The 20,542-nt window shown below is 38.1% G+C and overlaps 2 protein-coding genes across 3 annotated transcripts in view; both read left to right on the forward strand.

Annotated features, from left to right (window-relative positions):
* The window catches only part of nol4la (nucleolar protein 4-like a), a 45,052-nt gene extending 32,181 nt beyond the window's left edge, over nt 1–12,871 (forward strand). Inside the window, exons 6-11 of the mRNA XM_058784689.1 lie at nt 1,576–1,865; nt 1,971–2,156; nt 5,470–5,658; nt 6,565–6,684; nt 6,834–7,023; nt 7,122–12,871. Coding sequence (XP_058640672.1) covers nt 1,576–1,865; nt 1,971–2,156; nt 5,470–5,658; nt 6,565–6,684; nt 6,834–7,023; nt 7,122–7,342 — 1,196 coding nt within the window. The 3' untranslated portion in view covers nt 7,343–12,871. The remainder of the gene's footprint in view (nt 1–1,575; nt 1,866–1,970; nt 2,157–5,469; nt 5,659–6,564; nt 6,685–6,833; nt 7,024–7,121) is intronic.
* A 185-nt stretch (nt 12,872–13,056) lies between these two features.
* On the forward strand, nt 13,057–19,793 carry ptk6a (PTK6 protein tyrosine kinase 6a). Of its 2 annotated transcripts, none has more exons than XM_058784691.1 (8): nt 13,057–13,564; nt 13,921–14,042; nt 14,553–14,719; nt 15,185–15,353; nt 15,773–15,907; nt 17,536–17,717; nt 17,801–17,954; nt 18,040–19,793. In XM_058784691.1, the coding sequence occupies exons 1-8, from the start codon at nt 13,212–13,214 to the stop codon at nt 18,273–18,275; spliced, it is 1,518 nt and encodes a 505-aa protein (XP_058640674.1). In that variant the 5' UTR covers nt 13,057–13,211; the 3' UTR covers nt 18,276–19,793. The 2 variants fall into 2 exon arrangements, with proteins under 2 accessions (XP_058640674.1, XP_058640673.1); XM_058784690.1 differs by having other exon boundaries at nt 15,773–15,931; nt 18,040–19,792.
* The last annotated feature ends 749 nt before the right edge of the window (nt 19,794–20,542 follow it).

Consider the following 20,542-nt stretch of genomic DNA (forward strand, 5'->3'; position numbering starts at 1 on the left):
TGGGTGGGTCTAGGGATCAGGGGGTGGAGACGGGTAGGTTTAGGTATATGTAAGGTGGGAGGAGTTGGATCTAGATCCAACCTCACCCCCTGGATCTTGTGTTCTGCAGTGAGGACCATCTTGTCCTTTTTGTTGTTTATGTCATTAGTTCCTGGCATACTGTATTGTTCATTTTAGACCAATCTCTTTGTCCACACAGTGGGCCTTAATGTCTCATTGGATAGCTAATAAATAGCCTAAAATATGACTAAATTAAAATGAGTACATTATTGAAAGTAATTTTAAAGGACATATAGAAATAGTTCCTTTAAGTAAGTGAATGTTTCTACTTTTTACAGTGTCAATTTAGTAATCATAATTGCATAAAATATGTTTTTTAGAGAATGTATGTTGAATTAAATGTATTTTTATTCATTAAAATTTGAATTATAATTTTTTTCTTGCTTCAAGCATCTTCAAAATATATATATGTGACCCTGGAGCACAAAACCAGTCTTAAGTCGCACAGGTATATTTGTAGCAATAGCCAGCAATACATTGCGTGGGTCAAAATGATTGATTTTTCTTTTATGCCAAAAATCATTAGGATTTTAAGTGAAGATCATGTTCCATTAGTACATTTCCTACTGTAAATATATGAAAACTTCATTTTTGATTAGCAATATGCATTGCTAAGAACTTCATTTGGACAACTTTAAAGGCGATTTTCTCAATATTTTGATTTTTTTTGCACCTTCAGATTCCAGATTTTCAAATAGTTGTAATACTCTGCCAAATATTGTCCTATCCTAAAAATTGTCCTATCAAAAATTTACCCTTATGACTGGTTTTGTGGTCCGGCATAACATTTAAATTTTCCTGTGCGTAAGAAAACTGAACTTATTATTAAAACCTTATCATTTGATATATATTGTTTCTAAAGTAAATTAACCTTGTTTATAAATTAATACTTCTATTCAGAATGCAAAGTGACAGTAAAGACTGTTCATCAAAAAAATCCTGACAAAAAAGAACCAGAGTTATTTTAAATTGTATTATTATTTCTGTTTTACTTTATTTTTAATAAATAAATGCAGCCTTGGTGAGCATAAATGACTTGTTTCATAAACATTACAAATCTTACCAACCCCAAACCACTGAACATATGTACATATTTTTACTGGAAACAAGACTATAAAAATGCATTACATCTCAGTTTTTTATATACAATAGATACTCTACAGGAGTTTATCATGTCACATCTGTTCTCTAAAGGAGTGGACAAAAAGGGTTCTTTCTTTTTCATCTTTCACCTCTTCCCCTGTAAGCTCTGTTTTTCCGAATACTTCCTCCTGTCCAGTCAGACACTCTGGCAGAACCCCATACCCATCTCATCCCAGCCATCTCTCTCTTCACCTCTGCCTCCTTCCACTGCTTTGACAGTTGACCCCAATGTTCACACAAACACCTTCACACAGCACACTCTCCTTTCTCCGTTAGACACACACTGACACACATACAGCTAGACCCCACATCCGCACGTGTCTGACTTTATGAACACGCGTTCAAACATTTCTTTCTGTGTCTGTCTCTCAGATGATTCCTCTTCAGAGAATGGCAGCACAGCTAACGGTCTGCCTGCACTGACTCCGCCTGGCGGTGCTGCCATGGCGACAGGAGGAGTTCCTGCATCTGAGGGGGTGGTTCCATACGGAGAGGTGAATGGTAATGGTGCCGCAGCGCCGCTGGACTTCAGCACCACTTCATCGTCCTCTTCCTCGCAGGAGGGACAGCAGCCTGTCAACCTGAGCGACAGACTCACGCTCGGATCCTACACATCTGACCCCAACAGAAAATTCCCTGTCAAAACTGAGTACGGTAACAAGGTATGAGACTAAATTTTCCACATTATTCTAAGAATTTGTATATGTTAAAATGTGTAATAGTATGCATAATGGTGTTCAGATTTTGACATACTGTATGTTGTACAGTCCCCTCAGTACAGCTCAGGAAGCTATGACTCTGTGAAGACGGAACTGAGCACGTGCGGGGAGGACATGACCCCGGGCCGCTCACAGGTCATAGACGATGATGACGACGATCACGATGACCATGACGACAGCGACAAGATAAATGACGCTGAGGGACTGGACCCTGAACGACTTAAAGCTTTTAATGTGAGACTGATTCCCTTAACTACTTTATCGCTCATATTTCATATGGTGGTCATTAGATTTTGTATTTTCTAGCTGTTAAGCTTCAATTACCTACATTGCTTATGTTTGGAGGTACAGTGCAGTAGAATAATCTTTTTGAAAATGTAAATCAAAGAAATGTAATTTATGTAAAATTAATAAGAATTTTTTTTTTAGCTATTCTTAAATCTATTATGCCCCTTTTTACAATATGTAAAATACGTCTCTGATGTCCCCAGAGCCTATATGTGAAGTTTTAGCTCAAAATTCCCCACAGATAATTTTTTTATAGCTTGTTAAAATTGCCACTTTTAGGGTATGAGCCAAAACGCGCTGTTTTTGAGTATGTCCCTTTAAATGCAAATGAGCTGGTTTCAAAGTCAGTCATCTGATTATACTGTGCATAATAAATTCGTGTGTATGAATTACACAGACAGGTAGCACAGCACAATAAAAAATAACAACATAGCTGGTCTCATGCTATCACTTTAGAAGTCTCACTTAATTATGAGCTCGACAAATTCAAGCGGTCGACTTCACATTGCTTTCATATACAACTTTTAACTTACCACATTCCTATGTACGATCATTCTGATAGCACTTGAAGGCAGCATCAGTGAAAACAGGCAGAGACAATGATAGCTTTAGCAATTAGCCTTTCAGTGTGCCAAGAAGCTCTTTCAGAAAGGCAATTTGGAAAACAAACGTGTGATACTTACTTTGTCTGGAGCTGACGTTCGCACACAAAGTGTTGGCATTGATTCCTAAACATATAGGGGACTTTACCGATTTTTTTCCGGGATATTTCCTTCGAAAATGAAATTGAACCACAGTGTCCTCGGCTCAGATGGGGGGAGTTTATGGAGCAAGAGAACAGTAAAGGCTAGTTCACACTACAGGATTTTAAGCCCGATTTGCAAGTTAATGAGCTCGCCGACAGGTCGGGCTGTAATCGGGGGAAAATCAGCGGGTGATCGGCGCTCCGCAATCTTTATGTGTGAACTACACAACGATGCATCAAAGACGCTCGCTGACTCGTCGCCGACGCAAAACAAATATCTAGCATGCCAAATATCTGGACCGGTCGGCCGACTCGAAATCACGTGGTGTCAGGTGTGGTGATGAGCTACAGCCAATGAAAGAGCAAGGCAGACCGTTCGCAAAACCCGCCCACCCTATTACTGTTGCCATGACCGACAAACAATGCAGCTCTCACACTACACACGTGTTCTCACGCAGTGAAAAATACATCGCAGATCAAAGAGGAAACTGACAACACACCGACAGAGAAGACAGAGCAGGTTACTTCTGATATGAAACAAGATCTCAGGACTCTCAGCTTTTAAATTGAGTTATTTTTAAAGAAATTCAAACAATAAATACTGTTTTGTGGCTTTTCAATGTGTCGTGACAGATCACTGTATTGCCTCAGTTCACATGAACCAATTGTCTTTTCATATTTATTTAGTGCACAAAATGAATATGAATAAACATCAGAAAGTGTTTTATTTCAACCGCGAAACACACCATTTTTCAAATTGAAGTCCACCGAAGTGAATCTGCTCTTCTGTCTGATTTGTGGTTAAGGCTAGAAGGGATACAGCTGCAGCTACTGGGCATGCGCATTTACATATTTTCCGAGCCAACAATATAACGTGAAACCTATAAAAATGGTTTTAAAAAGCACATGGCGTCGTAGTTTCATCACTTTAGTGTGTCGCAGTGACCGTCTTTTTGCAGTAAAGGACCTGTCATAGTTTAATGAGTGGGAAGATGACATGAAGCGTCGCGGTTAAACTGCATTGAAAACAGATGAGCGCACATGTGCATATAAAGCTCCTATTCGGGGCGAAGTTCATGGGATTTTGTCCACAGAATGATAAGAGCACATGTTTAAACATATTATTTTATTATTTCTCACTCAGTATTTATCCATGCATACAGCGCCGGACATGACAGATTTTCTGGTGCGCAAAACAAGTAGACTTTAAAGGAATACCTTAGCTTATTGCCGTTACCATGGCAGCCAACAACAGCACAGCTTAACCCTCCTCACATATTTATATTTAGTTATATTGAAAAAGTTTAAATTCAGTCAATCTTTTTTACCCCGTTTTAACATGGATTTCTAAGACAGGCAGCAGTGGCTGCACATAATATAAGCCTTCTGATTGGACAGATCTCATGTCAATCAAGCTCTTTGCTAACGGTCAATTCTCGCGTGTTTTCATGACAAAATGTGGTTTAGGGACCGAATCGAGTCCTTGGGTGACAGAGTTGTTGTCAGCTCGTGTAGTGTGTAACCCCTGGTTGCAGATCATTTACACAGAGTCACGTAGTGTGAACACCACAACGACTTAAAAACAGACAATCAAGTCATGTACTCTGAACAGCACAGCGATCTCCCGACGTGTAAAGTCGTGTAGTGTGAACTAGGCTTAAAAGGCAGACTGCAGCCTCTCACTCAGGGCTGTGTTTATGCTAATAGGGCAGAGAGCATCACAGATGGGCGGGACTTTTCCCCCTCAGTGACGTAAACAGAGAGAGAATCTGAAACAGCTCAATTGGAGAGACTGTTCATGATATATGGGATTATTTAAAAAAATGAGTGGGTGGATTTTTAACATTATAGGCTGGTTGTTTTCACACACTGCGGCCACACAGCTGTAGTCAAACTCCTTATAAAAGTGATTTTTCCATAATAGGTCCCCTTTAAAACAGTTTTGTTAATCGGAATAAAGCAGAAATAAAATAAATGACAAATATTTGACAAAAACTCAAACTAAACAAAAGTTTTAAATGTTTCCTTGACAACTAACTGAAATAAGTTTGGGTTGAAGTACTAAAATTACGCAAAAAACATATACTAAAATAATATATATATATATATACATATAGCACTAAAATTATACTGGTCTAATTAATGTGATTATCAGGTTTTACACAGATTGGTGGAGTTCATGCAGCTTGACAAAGCAACTACAAAGACATACTGAAATTCATATTGACTTTAATTTCCACCTTTCTCTCAAATTGTTATGCTGGTGATATAAATTACATTGAGGAAAAAAACATTTGGAAAAAAAAAATAGAAGCATTTCAGTGACCTGCTGAACCCTCATGATTATTTTCCTCTCAATGCTAAAACAGAAGTTTCTCCAGTTACATTTCTCTTCCCCCATCATGCTTACATCTTAAAGACAACATCAGATTAAATTATATCCAATTTTCTTTTTCCTGTTATATCCTTTTCTATTTCCTTTGTTGGACTGCTCTAATTTCTTTATGTTTTCAGATGTTTGTGCGGTTGTTTGTGGATGAGAACTTAGACCGGATGGTTCCAATCTCAAAGCAGCCCAAAGAGAAAATCCAGGCAATCATCGAGTCCTGTAGCCGCCAGTTCCCAGAGTTCCAAGAACGTGCTCGCAAACGTATCCGAACCTACCTCAAATCCTGTCGCCGCATGAAGAAGGGTGGCTTTGAGGTAGGGAAACATGGGAATTTGCATATGTACTGACAAACAAACATGCACATCTGCCGTAATTATCTGTGCTATGACAATACCACAGAAAATCCAAAATGTTTAACATAAAATTCAAGCGTAAACATTTTTATGCTGCACACCATTCGAAGGCAAGCTACTGCCATCTAGTGGCTGATACAGTCACAGCCAGTAAATTTTTAACCCTGGTACTTGAGGACCACAGCACTGAACATTATTATTTACTAAGCCTAATTCAACTCATTGGCTCCATGACCTCAACTAAGTGTGCTAGATGGGTGAAACATCCAAAATGTGCACTCTCAGAAAAAAGACACAAAAATGTCAGTTAGGTGGTACCCTTACATAAGTTACTAATACGTACACTTATTATGTAATTTTAAAGTATTAATATGCACCTTTATGTTACTAATTATTACAATCTAGGGGCAAATAAGGTCCAAAATGTACCTATTAGCCTTAGCAACAGTTTTGTATCTGAGAGTGTGTAGTGCTGTCATGATTGAGAATCACTGCTCTTAAAGATCAGGTTCAGTGTTTAGCCAATCCATATCTTATTTTCTGTGGAATTAAATGTAGTCAGACAGGCATTTCTAGAAACTACAGAATCAAACTTGAATGTATATTAGCAGTTGCAACCAGAAGGGTGTATATCTATACTGTTATTTTCCCCTTTTAATGGATCTTTGTTAACTGTTTAATAGAATATCCATTTAAATGAGTTCAGTTCCAGAGAAAGGCTAAAATAATACAGATTTTTACTACAGTAATTGGTAACAGTTTAAATAATAACATGGCTTAAAAACACCATCCTACAAGATTAGAGCATTGTAAGAAATTCATAAGGTGATGACATTTGCCTTTTTCTGTCCTCTCCGATGGTGTCAGACACGGCCCACACCCCCTCACCTCACCTCCGCCATGGCTGAGAACATCCTTGCAGCAGCATGTGAGAGCGAAACACGGAATGCTGCTAAGAGGATGCGCCTTGACATCTATCAGGCCCATGTGAGTGCATGTGCGCATTGATCTCTAGATCTTTAATCAAATTGAATGCATTCCAGAAAATGTTGATTGGTTTTTGGATTACTTAGTGAGATATCTGTGTCTTTCTTTGCCTTATCGCATTGGCAAATCCTTCCATTTTTTCCATACAGGATGAGTCAGTTGCAGCAGACAAGCCAAACTCCAGAGATCCAGCTGCTCTGGCGCACTCAGGCTTCACACTGGCCGCCTCGGCCTACTCCCAGGACCAACTCTACACCAATGGTGGACTTAATTACAGTTTCCGTGGATACGGGACCATTGGAAACAGCCTCCAAAACAATGGCACATCACAAACCAATGGTGGGTGAAATGCATATTGTAGTAACCCTATTCTGTTCTTTTCTATAGATCTACTAGATAATTATTTTACATAAATGTCTTTTTCTTTTCTTTTTTAGGTCCCACTGATCTCAGTATGAAATCTTTGGCGTCCAACAGCACTTCCTCCTCTAGTTCAAACAGTCATGGTCAGGGTGGAGGGGGCGGAGGGGCATCTGCCCAGCTCAGCCCGCCTGAGGTCACGGCTGTTCGGCAACTGATTGCGGGTTACCGTGAGTCTGCGGCCTTCCTGCTCCGCTCTGCTGATGAGCTTGAGAACCTCATACTGCAGCAGAACTGAGAACTGCACACAGGCTGGTGCTGCCCATCTCTCTCATTAATATACACATAAATGCACAGGAAAGATACATGTAGCTATGTGCACTTACATACATATACACCTAAAGCCCATAGGCGGAGTTTGACACCACTTAGGGGGAGCAAAATGGGGGGATCACAAGAAGCTGGATCTGAAACGCATATACAGGGTACAAAACTAAGAACATTTACCAGCCATAATAATCTCAGGTTCACTGGCCATGAACCTGTATTTTATTTAAATGTAAATTATTTATTATTATTATTGCATATTTTCAGTAAAAAGCAAAGCACAGGTCATTTTTTCACTTGCTGCACCATATATTGGCCAAATTTTATATGAAACGCTACCTCTCATAAAAACTTTAAAGTAATTATGGGGCTCTTAGATAAAAACCTTGAGGTCTTTCTTGCAGTGTAACCATGAATAACTGGTAACTTTATTTGGAACGGCAACATAATACATGGATTTTATTTGAATATTTTTTTCACTGTAGTAAAATGTTAAAATAAAGTCCATGTATTATGTTACCATTCTAAATAAAATTACCAGCCAAGTTTTACTTGCATTTGGCACTTGGTAAGTATTTATTTTTGGCTGATACTATATAAGGTGCTTTACACAGACTTGTTAATGGACATAGAGGGAATAAATGTACTCAAACAGAAATGGCAGTCACTAGAATCAATGTTTAAGACATTTGAAGTATCTTGTTGATTCTTGTGCACAAAGCAAACACAATTTATTGACACAGAACAAGAAAAATTTAATTTTGCCCACAACAATATAATTAATAAAAAGATCATATATTTATTAATATAATTTATTAAACAATTTAATATAATTTATTAATGTATTTATGAAGATAACTATTTCGAAGCAAAGATAAAACAGTTTCAGACACTTGAACCCCCCACAAACTCTGCCTATGCTCTTTCTATAAACCTACCTATCACACATTGCTCATGACAGCTTTATGTCCATGATAGTGTCTTTATCAAATTTCCTTACCTTAGAGTCCAGCGAGGCTTAATCCTTTTCGGAGGGCTGAGATGACTTGTTAAACGTTGTTTTATGATGATATGATCAGAACACAAAGCAAAGGGTGTCTGTACTCACAGCAGCATTGCAAGCGTCTTGCACAGAGCACAATCACACAGTGAGAGCTATCAGTCCCACCACAGAGAGTCCAGACTTTTGAGACACACACAAAAAAAAAATTGCCGTAAATTTAGGAGTGATGCTCAAAACATAAACAAAATGATGTCCTCTCCTGCCTAAAGTTTACACTATGGCACAAAATATTACTGTCAGATTAGATTTCTATATGTCAACGGCATCTTGTTTTATAGAATTTTAAAAGTTCCTCAGATGTTTAAGTTGTTCTCTTACCATAGACATATCCATGCAGCAGCTTTGCTCCTGATTTAGCCATTTTAGATATATAACAGATCTAAGAGAAAAAGGGTTTCGTAAGATCTCTCTTCTTCTGTTCAATGCTATTGAGGTTTGGGGAGAAGGTGCAATGTAGATGATAATCGTTATAGTGTGTCAGTGTCTGAAAATCCATCATTTTCAATCATAAACACATTACCAGATGTCTTTTGTTTATATATATATATATATATATATATATATATATTCCTCATTCAAATATAAGAAATTTCATCCTAGCTTACACATGCACACTTAAAAGTCTACTAAAAGAAACCGTGATTAGTGAGTGCAAAAAAGAAGATGCTGAAATTCTATTGGCTGGGAATGTTGGACATTATGCAAATGAAGCTGTGCTGAGTGGAAGCTTTGAACCCTTTCCTACATGCTCAATTGCCTTGGCAAACGTCCATCCTCAGCACATCCATGCACTGTAGGAAAATATCTCACAGGAACACGAGTGACATCGACCTCCCAGACAGGAGGGCCATAGATGGACTTGTTAAAAAAAAAATCGAAAAAAAAAGAACAAGTACTGCATTTCCCATGCTGCATTGCGTCGCAAACACATTCTGTTAAGTTGTGAATGCTGCTCTTTTTTTCTAACCTCATGACTGAGACACTTTCATCTTCACGGGGACCAATCAAAACAGAGGGACTTAACATCATATTGGCACACATACTGTATATGCATACTGAGTTTGAGAGAAAGGACCTAACATTAGCAGAAGGGAAACAACAGTGACATCCTTTACTTTCAGTCAGCAACACCCAAGAGCTTGAGAGGCATTGATTGGTGGACTAAGGTAGCATCATCCACAGGAACCGAGTGCAGAACACTGACGATGCATTGCCCCTCAAACACCAGCCTCACTCTTCCTCCTGCCTGCATTTTCTCATGTTCACAAATGCCATTGTTAAAAAACTGTATTTAAAAAAAAAAGCAAAAGACAATCCTGAACAATTGTGACTTGATCCCTCGGAAAACGGCATAGCGTTGTGTGAGATCTCACTCTGACTCTCTAGCCTTTAGTGGAGTGGTGACAATACAGGGCCTTCAAGTCTTGTAGCCATAGCTTGAACCGTGTCCTCACTCTGCAACATGATTATGCGGAACAGAGCATTTTCCTCTGTTTAGCTGCAAACATTCTTTTTTTATTATCTGGATATATTTATTTCTGTCTTGCCATTCCAAGATTGTGCTTTAGTTGTTGTTTTGTGTTAACGTTTTTATTTAGTAAATGAAATTCAATTTTTGTTTTCTTTTCCTTTAAAAACTCCGGTTGTGGGACACTGACAGTCTGAAGGGAATCAATGTCACGAGTCTCAACATTCCAAATGTAAAACATGCATCTTAGGTTGGTCTCCAAATGACTGAATACGACATCCAAATGACGCAACTTCTAAAGAGAAAAACTCTAAGTTGTCTTCGACAGCTTAGTTTTGATACATGGCTCAAAGCCTGCTTATTACCTCTTACTTGTTTCTCATTGACATAGATTCATTGATGAACAGATGAAACGATACGTGCAGGATCATTAGTTAATTTATATTCAGATGTCACACTTTATAAATGATTAAATTGGTTAACATAGTAGCACTTTACAATCCGCGAAGGAAAAATGTTTATGGGATGGAGCCTTAAAACCACCTAAATGATCCTAAATTATGAAATGCAGCTGATCATTCTCAAGCCATAATGTTCTGTCTTTATTTGCTCTGCATTGTAATTATTTGTTCCATGCAGGAGAATGTGAACCCGTCAAGCATTGCGCTTTAAGTTGAGAAAAGAAAAATGTATCTGGGCTTATTCTAATTTATGGTGATTGCAAGAAAGCGAGCATTTGAATTTACCTACACCATAAATATGTTGGTGTATTGAGAGTTCAAAGGTTGTACCAGGCCATTGATCTTTGTTTGCTCTGACTTTTTTGTTCCTTGTTTTGCACCTTTTTGTTTCTAAAAAACATTAGAAGTGTAAGATTTTTAGGAAGCTGTCTGGACATCTGAGGCTGGTGAACACATGAAAAGAAAAAGGAAAAGGCAAGAAATTCTACAACTTTTATTTTTAAACCGTGCAGCTAAACTCTGCAATCAAATGTGGTAACAACCATTGCCTGTGATATATTTTAATTTTGTGGTGCTTTGTAATCTTATTATGATTATGGTATTTTATTTGTTTTTACTCCTGTACTTACTAGAAACTGTAGACTGAAGCTCAGTTTCTCTTTGTATACCAATGTGAAGCTTTGTATGATTTCTTTCTGGTTTTTTGACTCAGTGGAAGTGTGTGATGTTTACATGTACAGAATTTAAAAATAATTTTGTTGTTGCTTTCATTTCTCTTGTTGTTGGTTTTGTTTGTCCTAGTAAAGCCCCGCCTATCGTCCTGTTGTGACCCCACAATGTGCTTTTTACTTTAAATCAAATCTGAATGGAGGAGAACATGGACATGCTGAACTTAAACCACAGTAAAGGCCTTTGCACACTTTTGTGCATCAATCTCTGTATATTTATTTTCTTAAGTTGTTGCTTTAATCCATGCAAATGTGTTTTTTTTAAGACAATTAAGAACATTATGTAAATTGTGAGTTATTAGCTATGCTTTTGTTTTTTCCTTTGTCAAACTTCAGTTTCACCTCCAGTACAAAACGTTGTCTGTGTAAGGGCCTTTAGACGTGGTTGTCACTACTGTTGGTAGATGCAGAGGACGAGAGAGAGGAGGGACTTATCATCAGCTCAAAGGGCACCACTAATTTTCTTCTCCACAAATGTGGGAGTAAAATGCCCCCTTACAGTAGTCTCTTAGTTATTTATGGTTGTTCTAGAGAAAAAGCAAAAGACAAAACTCTTGATGTCATGTCATTTTTTTTTAAATATTATTGGGAATATAGATAAGGGGCATCGTGTTTGGGACGGGGCAGATCCACCCAACTCATAAACCAACTGACCTGTGCTCTTTGACCTCAGTCAGAAGCCTCTCAGTGAGTCAGAAAGCCATTCCCCTTACACTGTTCTTATGTACGGGACACATGCAAACCTCAGGAACCCTTTGGACCGGTGTTATTTTTTTTAACCAGGTCTGTACGTCTGTGCTGACGAGTCCTCCCTCTCTCCAATATCAACCCAGTTATATTGGATTTGCTATGTATGTTTTGTTTTTGTTTGTTTTTTTTTTATATATATTTATTGTGATTTTAAAGTGAATCCAGTACATGTGGCTGAATATTTGAATTCTTTAGAAAAGTGTTGATAAACATAAATATATATATAAATATATGTGAAGCGCCTAAAAGATGGAGAATATGGCAGGTGAAATTCATTTCTGTTTGTTTAATGTTAAAACAAAGAAAAGAAGAAAAAAAATGAAAAAGCACAGGTGGGTGAATTTCCTGCCTTTTACATATCACTTTGCCGAGAGACTCATTCTAGGACATTTTAAAGTTTTCGGTGTGGTGTCATCGCTGTGGTCAGAGAAAGCACCTGCAACCCGAGTTGCTCTTTCCTCCAGAGCTGTCTGAATAAAATCTGTGAACTCACATTGCAGTCTGCCTTTCTTTCAGTGGCCATGATCACTAATTTCTTGTCCTATGTCAACGGCATGAAGAGCAGGTGTTTTTAGCTTAGTCTGTTTATTTCCCTGAGCAGGATGCACTGTAAAAATTGAAGCACTTTTTGGAGTTCCTCAGCTCATCGCCACACTGGTGTTACCATTGGAGAAGCTCTAGACTGTTTAATTGGAGCTTAAAACTTTTTCCTTACGATGGCATTACCGGAAGAACTGTGGAAGAGTCTTTAGAGTTCTTGCAGGAACTTTCACAGTTTTGAAAACTGCCCTTTTTGAAAAGAGCCTAGAAATTCTCCTGAGGGTTCTGGTGGGTTTTTTTCCCCGCAAAGTGTTAAAAAACTGCAGCTTTTATTATTATGCAATGAAAAGAGGCTTCATACTATAGGCCTACTGCATGCAAGTGTACAAAATGAGATAATGTCATCTACAAGGCAAATTAGTAGCCTATCCCAATTTACCTAAATTCATTCTACATATTAAATAAAATCTATAATCTTGCTCACTTTTTGATTAATGTAGGAAATTAATTGTTTCTGTCATATATGCATACTACATACTGCTCTGGATCTGAACTTCAAGAAGTGTAAAGCTCGCTAAGTTTCGTACCTGTTTAAACTGTGGTCGTGTCTCAAATCTGATTGTGTTACATAACATACCTGAACAGCATTCTTGGGTACAGGCGCAGTCAGAAATGCTGTCCAGGTTGACGGCGGTTGAGGCACAACCTTTGTGTGTGCTCCGCCCATCTCTTTCACTCGAGTTTAGTCATTTACCGGTGGAGGAGGACGGTGGCGTCCACGTCCCATCAGTTCGGAACCTGTTATAGTCATCGATTCACACTCAAATGAAATGTCCGAGGACGGGCGCTGCTCGTGCCCCGGTTTGGGAGCGTTTTGTGAGAGACTGTTCAGGTCGTCTAAGACCGAAGTTGAAAAACCAGCTAATACCAGCAAACTTCAGACACAAAATGCCCCGAATCCGCCCTCTTCTGAGCCTGCCGGTGAAATCTACACGGCGTTGTGGCCCTTCCAGGCTCGCGCGGACGAGGAACTGTCCTTCCAGGAGGGAGAGCAGTTCCGAATCTGCGAGCGTCAGGGTGACTGGTGGACTGCCGTTAAACTGGACAGAAACGGTACGGTGATAGCCAAGGGCGTCGTTCCTCAAACCTACCTAGCGAGAAGGAAGACGGTGAAAGAGCAACCGTGAGTAGGCTACCTTTTTTTTTTTTTGGATTATTTAAACAATCCACTTGCTCTGTCAGCAGAAAGAATCCACAGACATTCGGGTTGGCTTTAAAAATAACATCTGATAAATAATTAAATGTAAAAAATAAACAAGTTTTCTCTGTACTTACCTAATAAAATTATGAACACCTTTATGACTAAAAACAATGTCAGTTCAGAGTAGCTTTTCAATAAGAGTCAAATTATTGGCCCTTACTTTTTAATTATATGCATGCATCCAAGTTTCTACAAATTCATTCCTGTCCCAACTCTGCTGCACATGAATGTGGTTTGAGATCTGTGTGCAACATCTGAACAACTGTGCTCTTCTTTAGCTGGTATTTTGGGACGCTGAACCGCTTTGAGACCCAGAATTTGCTCTTGGCTCCAGGGAATGGAGTTGGTGCTTTCTTGTTGCGACACAGTGAAAGAGATCACATAGGGTGTGTATTATCAGGTATGTAATTATTGTGTATATTGAACTTGGTTTTAAACTCAAACTGCATTTTACATCCAGTTCCGCCTATGCTATTAGTCTATACAAGTAACACGACATACCCAGCATCATTGTTATAATGTAGTAGATTAATCTCTGAGGCATTTCCTTTTTGTTACTCTGGAAATCTAGTCAATCAGGTCATAATTAGACCTGCTTATAAAGCCCAAACATGTTCTTCTCTCCTGTGCGGTTAATTTGCTGTTTTCCAACCCTGTTCCTGCAGGCACACCAACAGTACATATTTTGGTTGTTTCCCTTATCTGACCAGTCTATTTCAGGTTTTGGAGTTTCACGTGATCAGATGATTAAAGTGTGTTTTATTTGGAAAAGTTCAAAAATGTATAGTGTTGGTGTGCCTCAAGGAACAGTGTTGGGAAACACTGGGTTAATTCATGCTACATGCAGTTAATCAGATAATCTGTTAACAGTGCTATCTGTATCCTTTCTCTTTGTGTGTCATTCCGTCAGTGTTAATCAGTGACAGGGAAGTGAAACATATTAAGGTCCATCAGAATCAGAATGTAAGTTTCTATTTGGATCAGAGTCAGATGTTTCAGAGCCTGGAGAATCTGGTGGAGCACTACAAGAGGAACATCATGAGCTGTGGTATCTGTCTCACACGGCCATGTGCACGGGTCAGTGAAAGAAAAATCATTAAAGTAAAATTTGACATTGCTTACATACATCATGTCTTTTCAAACATAAGTTTCTTCTGTGAAACACAAAAGGTGAATTTTTGAAGAATATACTGGCCACTCTTGAACGAAAGTTATAGTAGGATTGATGCTGTCAAGCTTCAAAATGACAAAAAAGTATTATAAAAGTGAGCCACATGATCTCTGTACAATATTTCACGTCTTCCAAAATCATCAAATACGTAGTTTATGCCCTACATGGCCATCCTGTCTTTGGCAAGTTCATAAGAGCAGTTCTGTTCAATTCAGGAACAAATCCCTCTTTTCAGTCTAATCAAGAGATTCCCGTATATCAGCAAACTGAATTATTACCACAACTGAATGTTTATGTAACAAAATGCATTTGTCTGTATTGCTGCATACTTCCCCTACAGATTTTCTCTCTGTTTCTTCTTGTACTAACAGCCAGAACCAAAACCACAGGATCTTTCCCACCAAACAGTAGATGACTGGGAGTTGCCTAAGGAGGAATTCACTCTGGAAGAGGAGCTTGGTAAAGGATACTTTGCTGATGTTTACCGTGGAAAATGGAAAGGCATGGTCAATGTGGCCATCAAGATACTCAAAAACAACGGTAGGGTTGGTGAATGTAAATAGGAAAGAAACATCTGAAGGTTAAATGAAGGAATGAGTCTGATGGACATTTTTAATAGAATGGGCTACGTCCTCGTTGCCTACTTGTTTTCTGTTCCTGATACTGTGCGAATGTGAGAAATGTTGTGTTTCTTGTTCTGTGACTTGAGAGCTGGAGGAATGAATACACAGTCTACTGTCCTCATAACCTATATCCAATAGAGCATGTAGCGCACTGAGAACTCTTGAAGAATATATCTAAACCCCTGTTAAGGCTTCGTCTGTCAGCCTATTAGTGAAAAATTCCCCTGTACGAGTAGATTTTTGTATTTTGACAGATGTATTAATACATACTCTATTGCTCCAGCACATTGTTGTACTGATGCTTATCTGATACTGTGTTTCTTCCTCTTCCTCTAGAGTCTCTGAATCACAGGGAGTTCCTGATGGAGACTCAAATACTGAAAAAGCTGAGACACAGACATCTTATCACACTCTTTGCCATCTGCACAAGCTCCACCCCCTTCTACATCATCACTGAGCTTATGGAAAAAGGCAATCTGCTCAATTTCCTCCGAGGTCACAACCTCTTTATTATCTGACATCAACACAGTAAATATAAATGTTTTTTTTGACGTCAGCATGTTTACTGTAATCCGTCAATAAGGGTAATTGCATGTGACCTAGTGCATCATTTTGAACTGTTTTGACCACAAACATTTTTTTGAGTTGTATGCACTGAATGGGAAAGTAAAATCTAAAGACCCGGTCACACCAAAAACAATAAGCATAACCATAATTATAACTATATTATTGTCCACACCAACACATGATAATGCTCTGTTTATTTATTGATTCTGATTGGCTCTTAATATTTGTTTTTATCATATTCATCAGCTGAAAAAGAAAAAAAAAAACATTTTGGAAGTGCTTCCAAATATATCATTTTATAGTTGTTATTGTTATAGCTGTTAGGTGGACTTCCCTATTCTCATATAATTAAAATCATCCTTGGTGTGAACTTGGTAAGTCTTTGTTTTGTAATGATATCATTGTTTCTACTCCAAACAGTTGTTGAGATATAATCATTTAAATATCATAGATCACAAAAACTTGTTTTCGAGATCAGGGCCCCTAAAGATGTCAAACAATTTTCAGAATTATGAGATTTATTCAAACATACATTAAATGAGAAATCAGTGTTAGGTAAAAAATGTAATGCTTTTAAAATATATTAGTACACTCATGTGACCCTGGATGTCAAAACCAGTCTTAAGTGTCAATTTTTCGAAATTGAGATTTATACATCATCTGAAAGCTGGATAAATAAGCTTGAATATCTGCAGATATTCAAGTAGAATACAACTACTTGAATATCTGCAATCTGAGGGTGCAAAAAAATCAAAATATTGAGAAAATCACCTTTAAAGTTGTCCAAATTAAGTTCTTAGCAATGCATATTACTAATCAAAAATTAAATTTCATATATTTACGGTAGGAAATTAACAAAATATCTTCATGGAACATGATCTTCACTTAATATCCTAATGATTTTTGGCATAAAATAAAAATATAATTTTGACCCATACAATGATCCAGGGTCACATATTTAACAGTATATTTAAAATGTTAGCGATATGCTCTTCGGAAAAGTTCTCTTTCTAGCTATGTATTGGTAATGAGCTAAGGATATGAATGACTTTCCGGAGGTAAATGTAGCTTTACGTGACACGTTCTCAAGCTGTTTTATAGATATATTTCGGTGATTAAAAAACAGATTAATTGAGCAACTGCATGAGAGATTTTTAGTATGTTTTACTGTGTATTTCAACATTTCCTCTGTGATGTTCGTTCATGTTTTTCTTTTTTTGTACAAAGGAAAAGATGATCGGTTACTTGCGCTCCGCATTGCCATTTGAACTAGCAGCTACAGTGATAATAATGTCACTCAAGACTTATTATTGGAATTTAATGATCGTTAATAATGATATCCTTAATAAAATAACATGCAAGACTAAACAGTACAAATTTAAGTTTTTTAAGTTTAGAATTGCATTTCTTCATAAATTACTGCGACTCACAGATACACTAACACCTCTCCTTAGAATGAGTTTTTGTTTTTCTGTACAAAAACCAAAGTCTTAAAGCAGACAGACATGATTCCTTCAGTTTTCCCTTCACAGGTGAGGAGGGGCACAACTTGGAAACGCAGGAACTGATAGAAATGGCGAGTCAGGTGGCTGATGGGATGGCGTACCTTGAGGAGCAGAACAGCATCCACAGAGACCTGGCAGCCCGGAATGTTCTAGTGGGACCCAACTACATCTGTAAAGTGGCTGACTTTGGCCTAGCTCGCATCGTAAAGGTGAGGACTGCCTTCTAGTTAATCAAAGACATGTGTAAAATATTCATGCTTAAAATAAAACATGTGGGGCATTTGTTTCACAGGACCCATTTTACTCATCTGAAGATAAAAGAATTCCATATAAGTGGTGTGCTCCTGAAGCCATCAGCCATGGAAGGTTCTCCAACAAATCTGATGTTTGGGCATTTGGGGTCCTCCTATATGAAGTATTCACGTATGGTGGAATCCCGTATCCAGGTATGTACACCACTTATGCATCATCTTTTTCATGCAGATCTGAGAAAGGTTAAGGTTCATCTTTTTTTTTTGTATATTTTTGCAGCTTTCTCAAATCAAGAGATGTACAATATGATCACCTCGGGATACAGAATGCCTTCGCCTCCTAAGTGCCCGTCGCACATCTATGACATAATGCTGATGTGTTGGAAAGACTTGGCTCACGAAAGGCCAGATTTCAATGAACTGAAAAGGCTCCTGGAGAACTCCAGTACTAGATACATGGATTGTACCTCTGAGAGCTGCAGTAGCACATCAGATCCAGCAGATGGCATCAGTTAACAGTGCCATGCAAAGACAAAATGAGTGGGACAGTTGTTCATGCATCTAAAACACCTTTCCAGTCATTTTCACCCCTTTTTACAGTATTTACGCACTCACTTTTTTGTGTGCTTATTTTCTCATTTCATGTGAGAATTATTCACATTTAATGTAATCAAGCATTCCTACTTGGATAATACTAGTTGATACTGAAGATTATTTTTGACTACCTTTTTTCCCATCCTGATTTGGAGACAGATAAGTTTCCGAATGGATCACATGGACTTATAAATAAAACCAGTTTTATGTTCATTATTAATAGGTTTTACCCTCATACTACAAAATAACTTCCCTTCACCAGATCTGCACTCTGAATTTTAAATGAATGATATGTACATAATATAATAAATAAAATTTTTGCGTCAAAAATAATAATCAATTTCAATAAATGATCTGTTTTTCAGTAGGGACTTAGTGAGCTTTGAAAGTTACAGTGTTTTTCTAGTACAGTGAAATCAAGGATTTCTCATGATATGACCCATTTAAATCTATTACAAACAAGCTCTTGAATGTGAGAGAGTACACACCATGCTGAACAGAACGAGTATGGCCAGTTCCTGAGGACGCAGGTCATTTCACAATCTCTAAAAACTTTCCACTGCAGTTTTCAGTTGGCACAGTGCAGTCAGTTCATAAGTGGAACCTAACTGATCCTCCAAATGCTTTAAAACCACAGAAATTTACCAGTCATTACACCAGACAGGATGTGCATTTCATGGAAAAAAAGTGATTAAATTTGATTGTGTTACATTCGTGGGTTAGATATGACTTTGGACTATTTATACTGTAGGTACAAACGCTCACACACGTACTACAGATGCAACGCAGCCTGCTGCTCGTTGCTACTGCGGAAACATTCAAACTCAGTAGCACGAGTGTTGCCACAACGTGTTCATGTTGTGGGTGCGTGGTGAGCAGAAATAGAATCGAGAACACTATGGACTTGCCTGGCCAGACTAATCGGAAAACTGACAGGATGTTCAGCAAGGTGACATCTGTGTAATGATTGACATCTCTGGAGAATTTTGAACCCCTCTTGTGCTCTGCAATCAAACACCCAATCATTCAGACTTTAGCAGCGAGGCTACAAATCAGAAAGGAGTTAAAGACTGTGATAGCCTAGGCCTTGTATACTTTCATGCTGTCACTTTTCCTTTAAATAATTCATCTGCTTTTCAGTTTTCATCTCAGCTTTGAGTGTGTGTTAAAAATACCATTACAGCCCTGTTTCACAAAGCAGTATCACAAGGGCTGTTCGGTTGCCTGTCTCTCCCTGTAGAACTTGTATAAGCCCAAGAGACATATTTCTTCAAACAACTAGCGTGGAATGTGCTATTTATTTTACTTTGCTTCATAAGTCTGTATTACAAAATACTGTTATTAAATTATTAAGTAGGTTTGTAGTACATTTTACCATGTTTCTGGATACATGCCCCTACACAAATACCAGTTGATTTAAATGATTAGCTAAGTGAAATTAAATGTTGCATTTGCAATTTACCTTGTATTGTGTTTTATTATCTTGAGCAAGATACACAGTGATATTTCACAAATTTTTAATCACATATAGCAAAGAGAAATCAATGATTTACAATGTAGCCATATGGTTCTATGTTTAGAGGTTCTTGGGACTGGGTCAGTCTTAATAGTACTAGTATGCCTAATCATCATTCACGGGCTGTTTAAAGCAAAGCCTCTGAAACATTTGCATGGTGATATTTAACCACGTGATATGTGCGTTCATTCATGAAGGTAACAACAAGGGCAGTAAAAGCAAACATTTCAGCAGATAAAATAATAGAAAGGACAAAAGTCATAGCATGTTATTATCAGTATGAATACGTATATCACAAATAAACAGAACTGTAAAGAAAAAGAAAATAATAAATAGGATGACATATGGGAATGCTAATCATGCTAACTGGAAACTCTGTTCCTGTTTTATTGTTTCCAAACACTCTGGGAGTACTGAAACAAACGGAACAGCTTGAAACGCTTCCAAGAACGAGTCTGTACACAAACTTGTGTGTGAGTGTGTTCACCTTTGTGCAGAGTAACCTGGAGGCGCGCGTGAGACTGGAGCAGCGTTCGTGAACCTCGCTGTAACGGCAGACTGAGACTGCATGCTGTTTTTAGCTTGTGTCTCTGTTTAGAAACAACTGCGGGATCAGTGAGCAAAGTCTACGGCCCCGAAATATTGGGAACATTAAAACATTCACCCAAAATAA

The sequence above is a fragment of the Onychostoma macrolepis genome, chromosome 08 (assembly GCF_012432095.1).
Source record: "Onychostoma macrolepis isolate SWU-2019 chromosome 08, ASM1243209v1, whole genome shotgun sequence".
In the NCBI taxonomy this organism is placed as follows: Eukaryota; Metazoa; Chordata; class Actinopteri; order Cypriniformes; family Cyprinidae; genus Onychostoma; species Onychostoma macrolepis.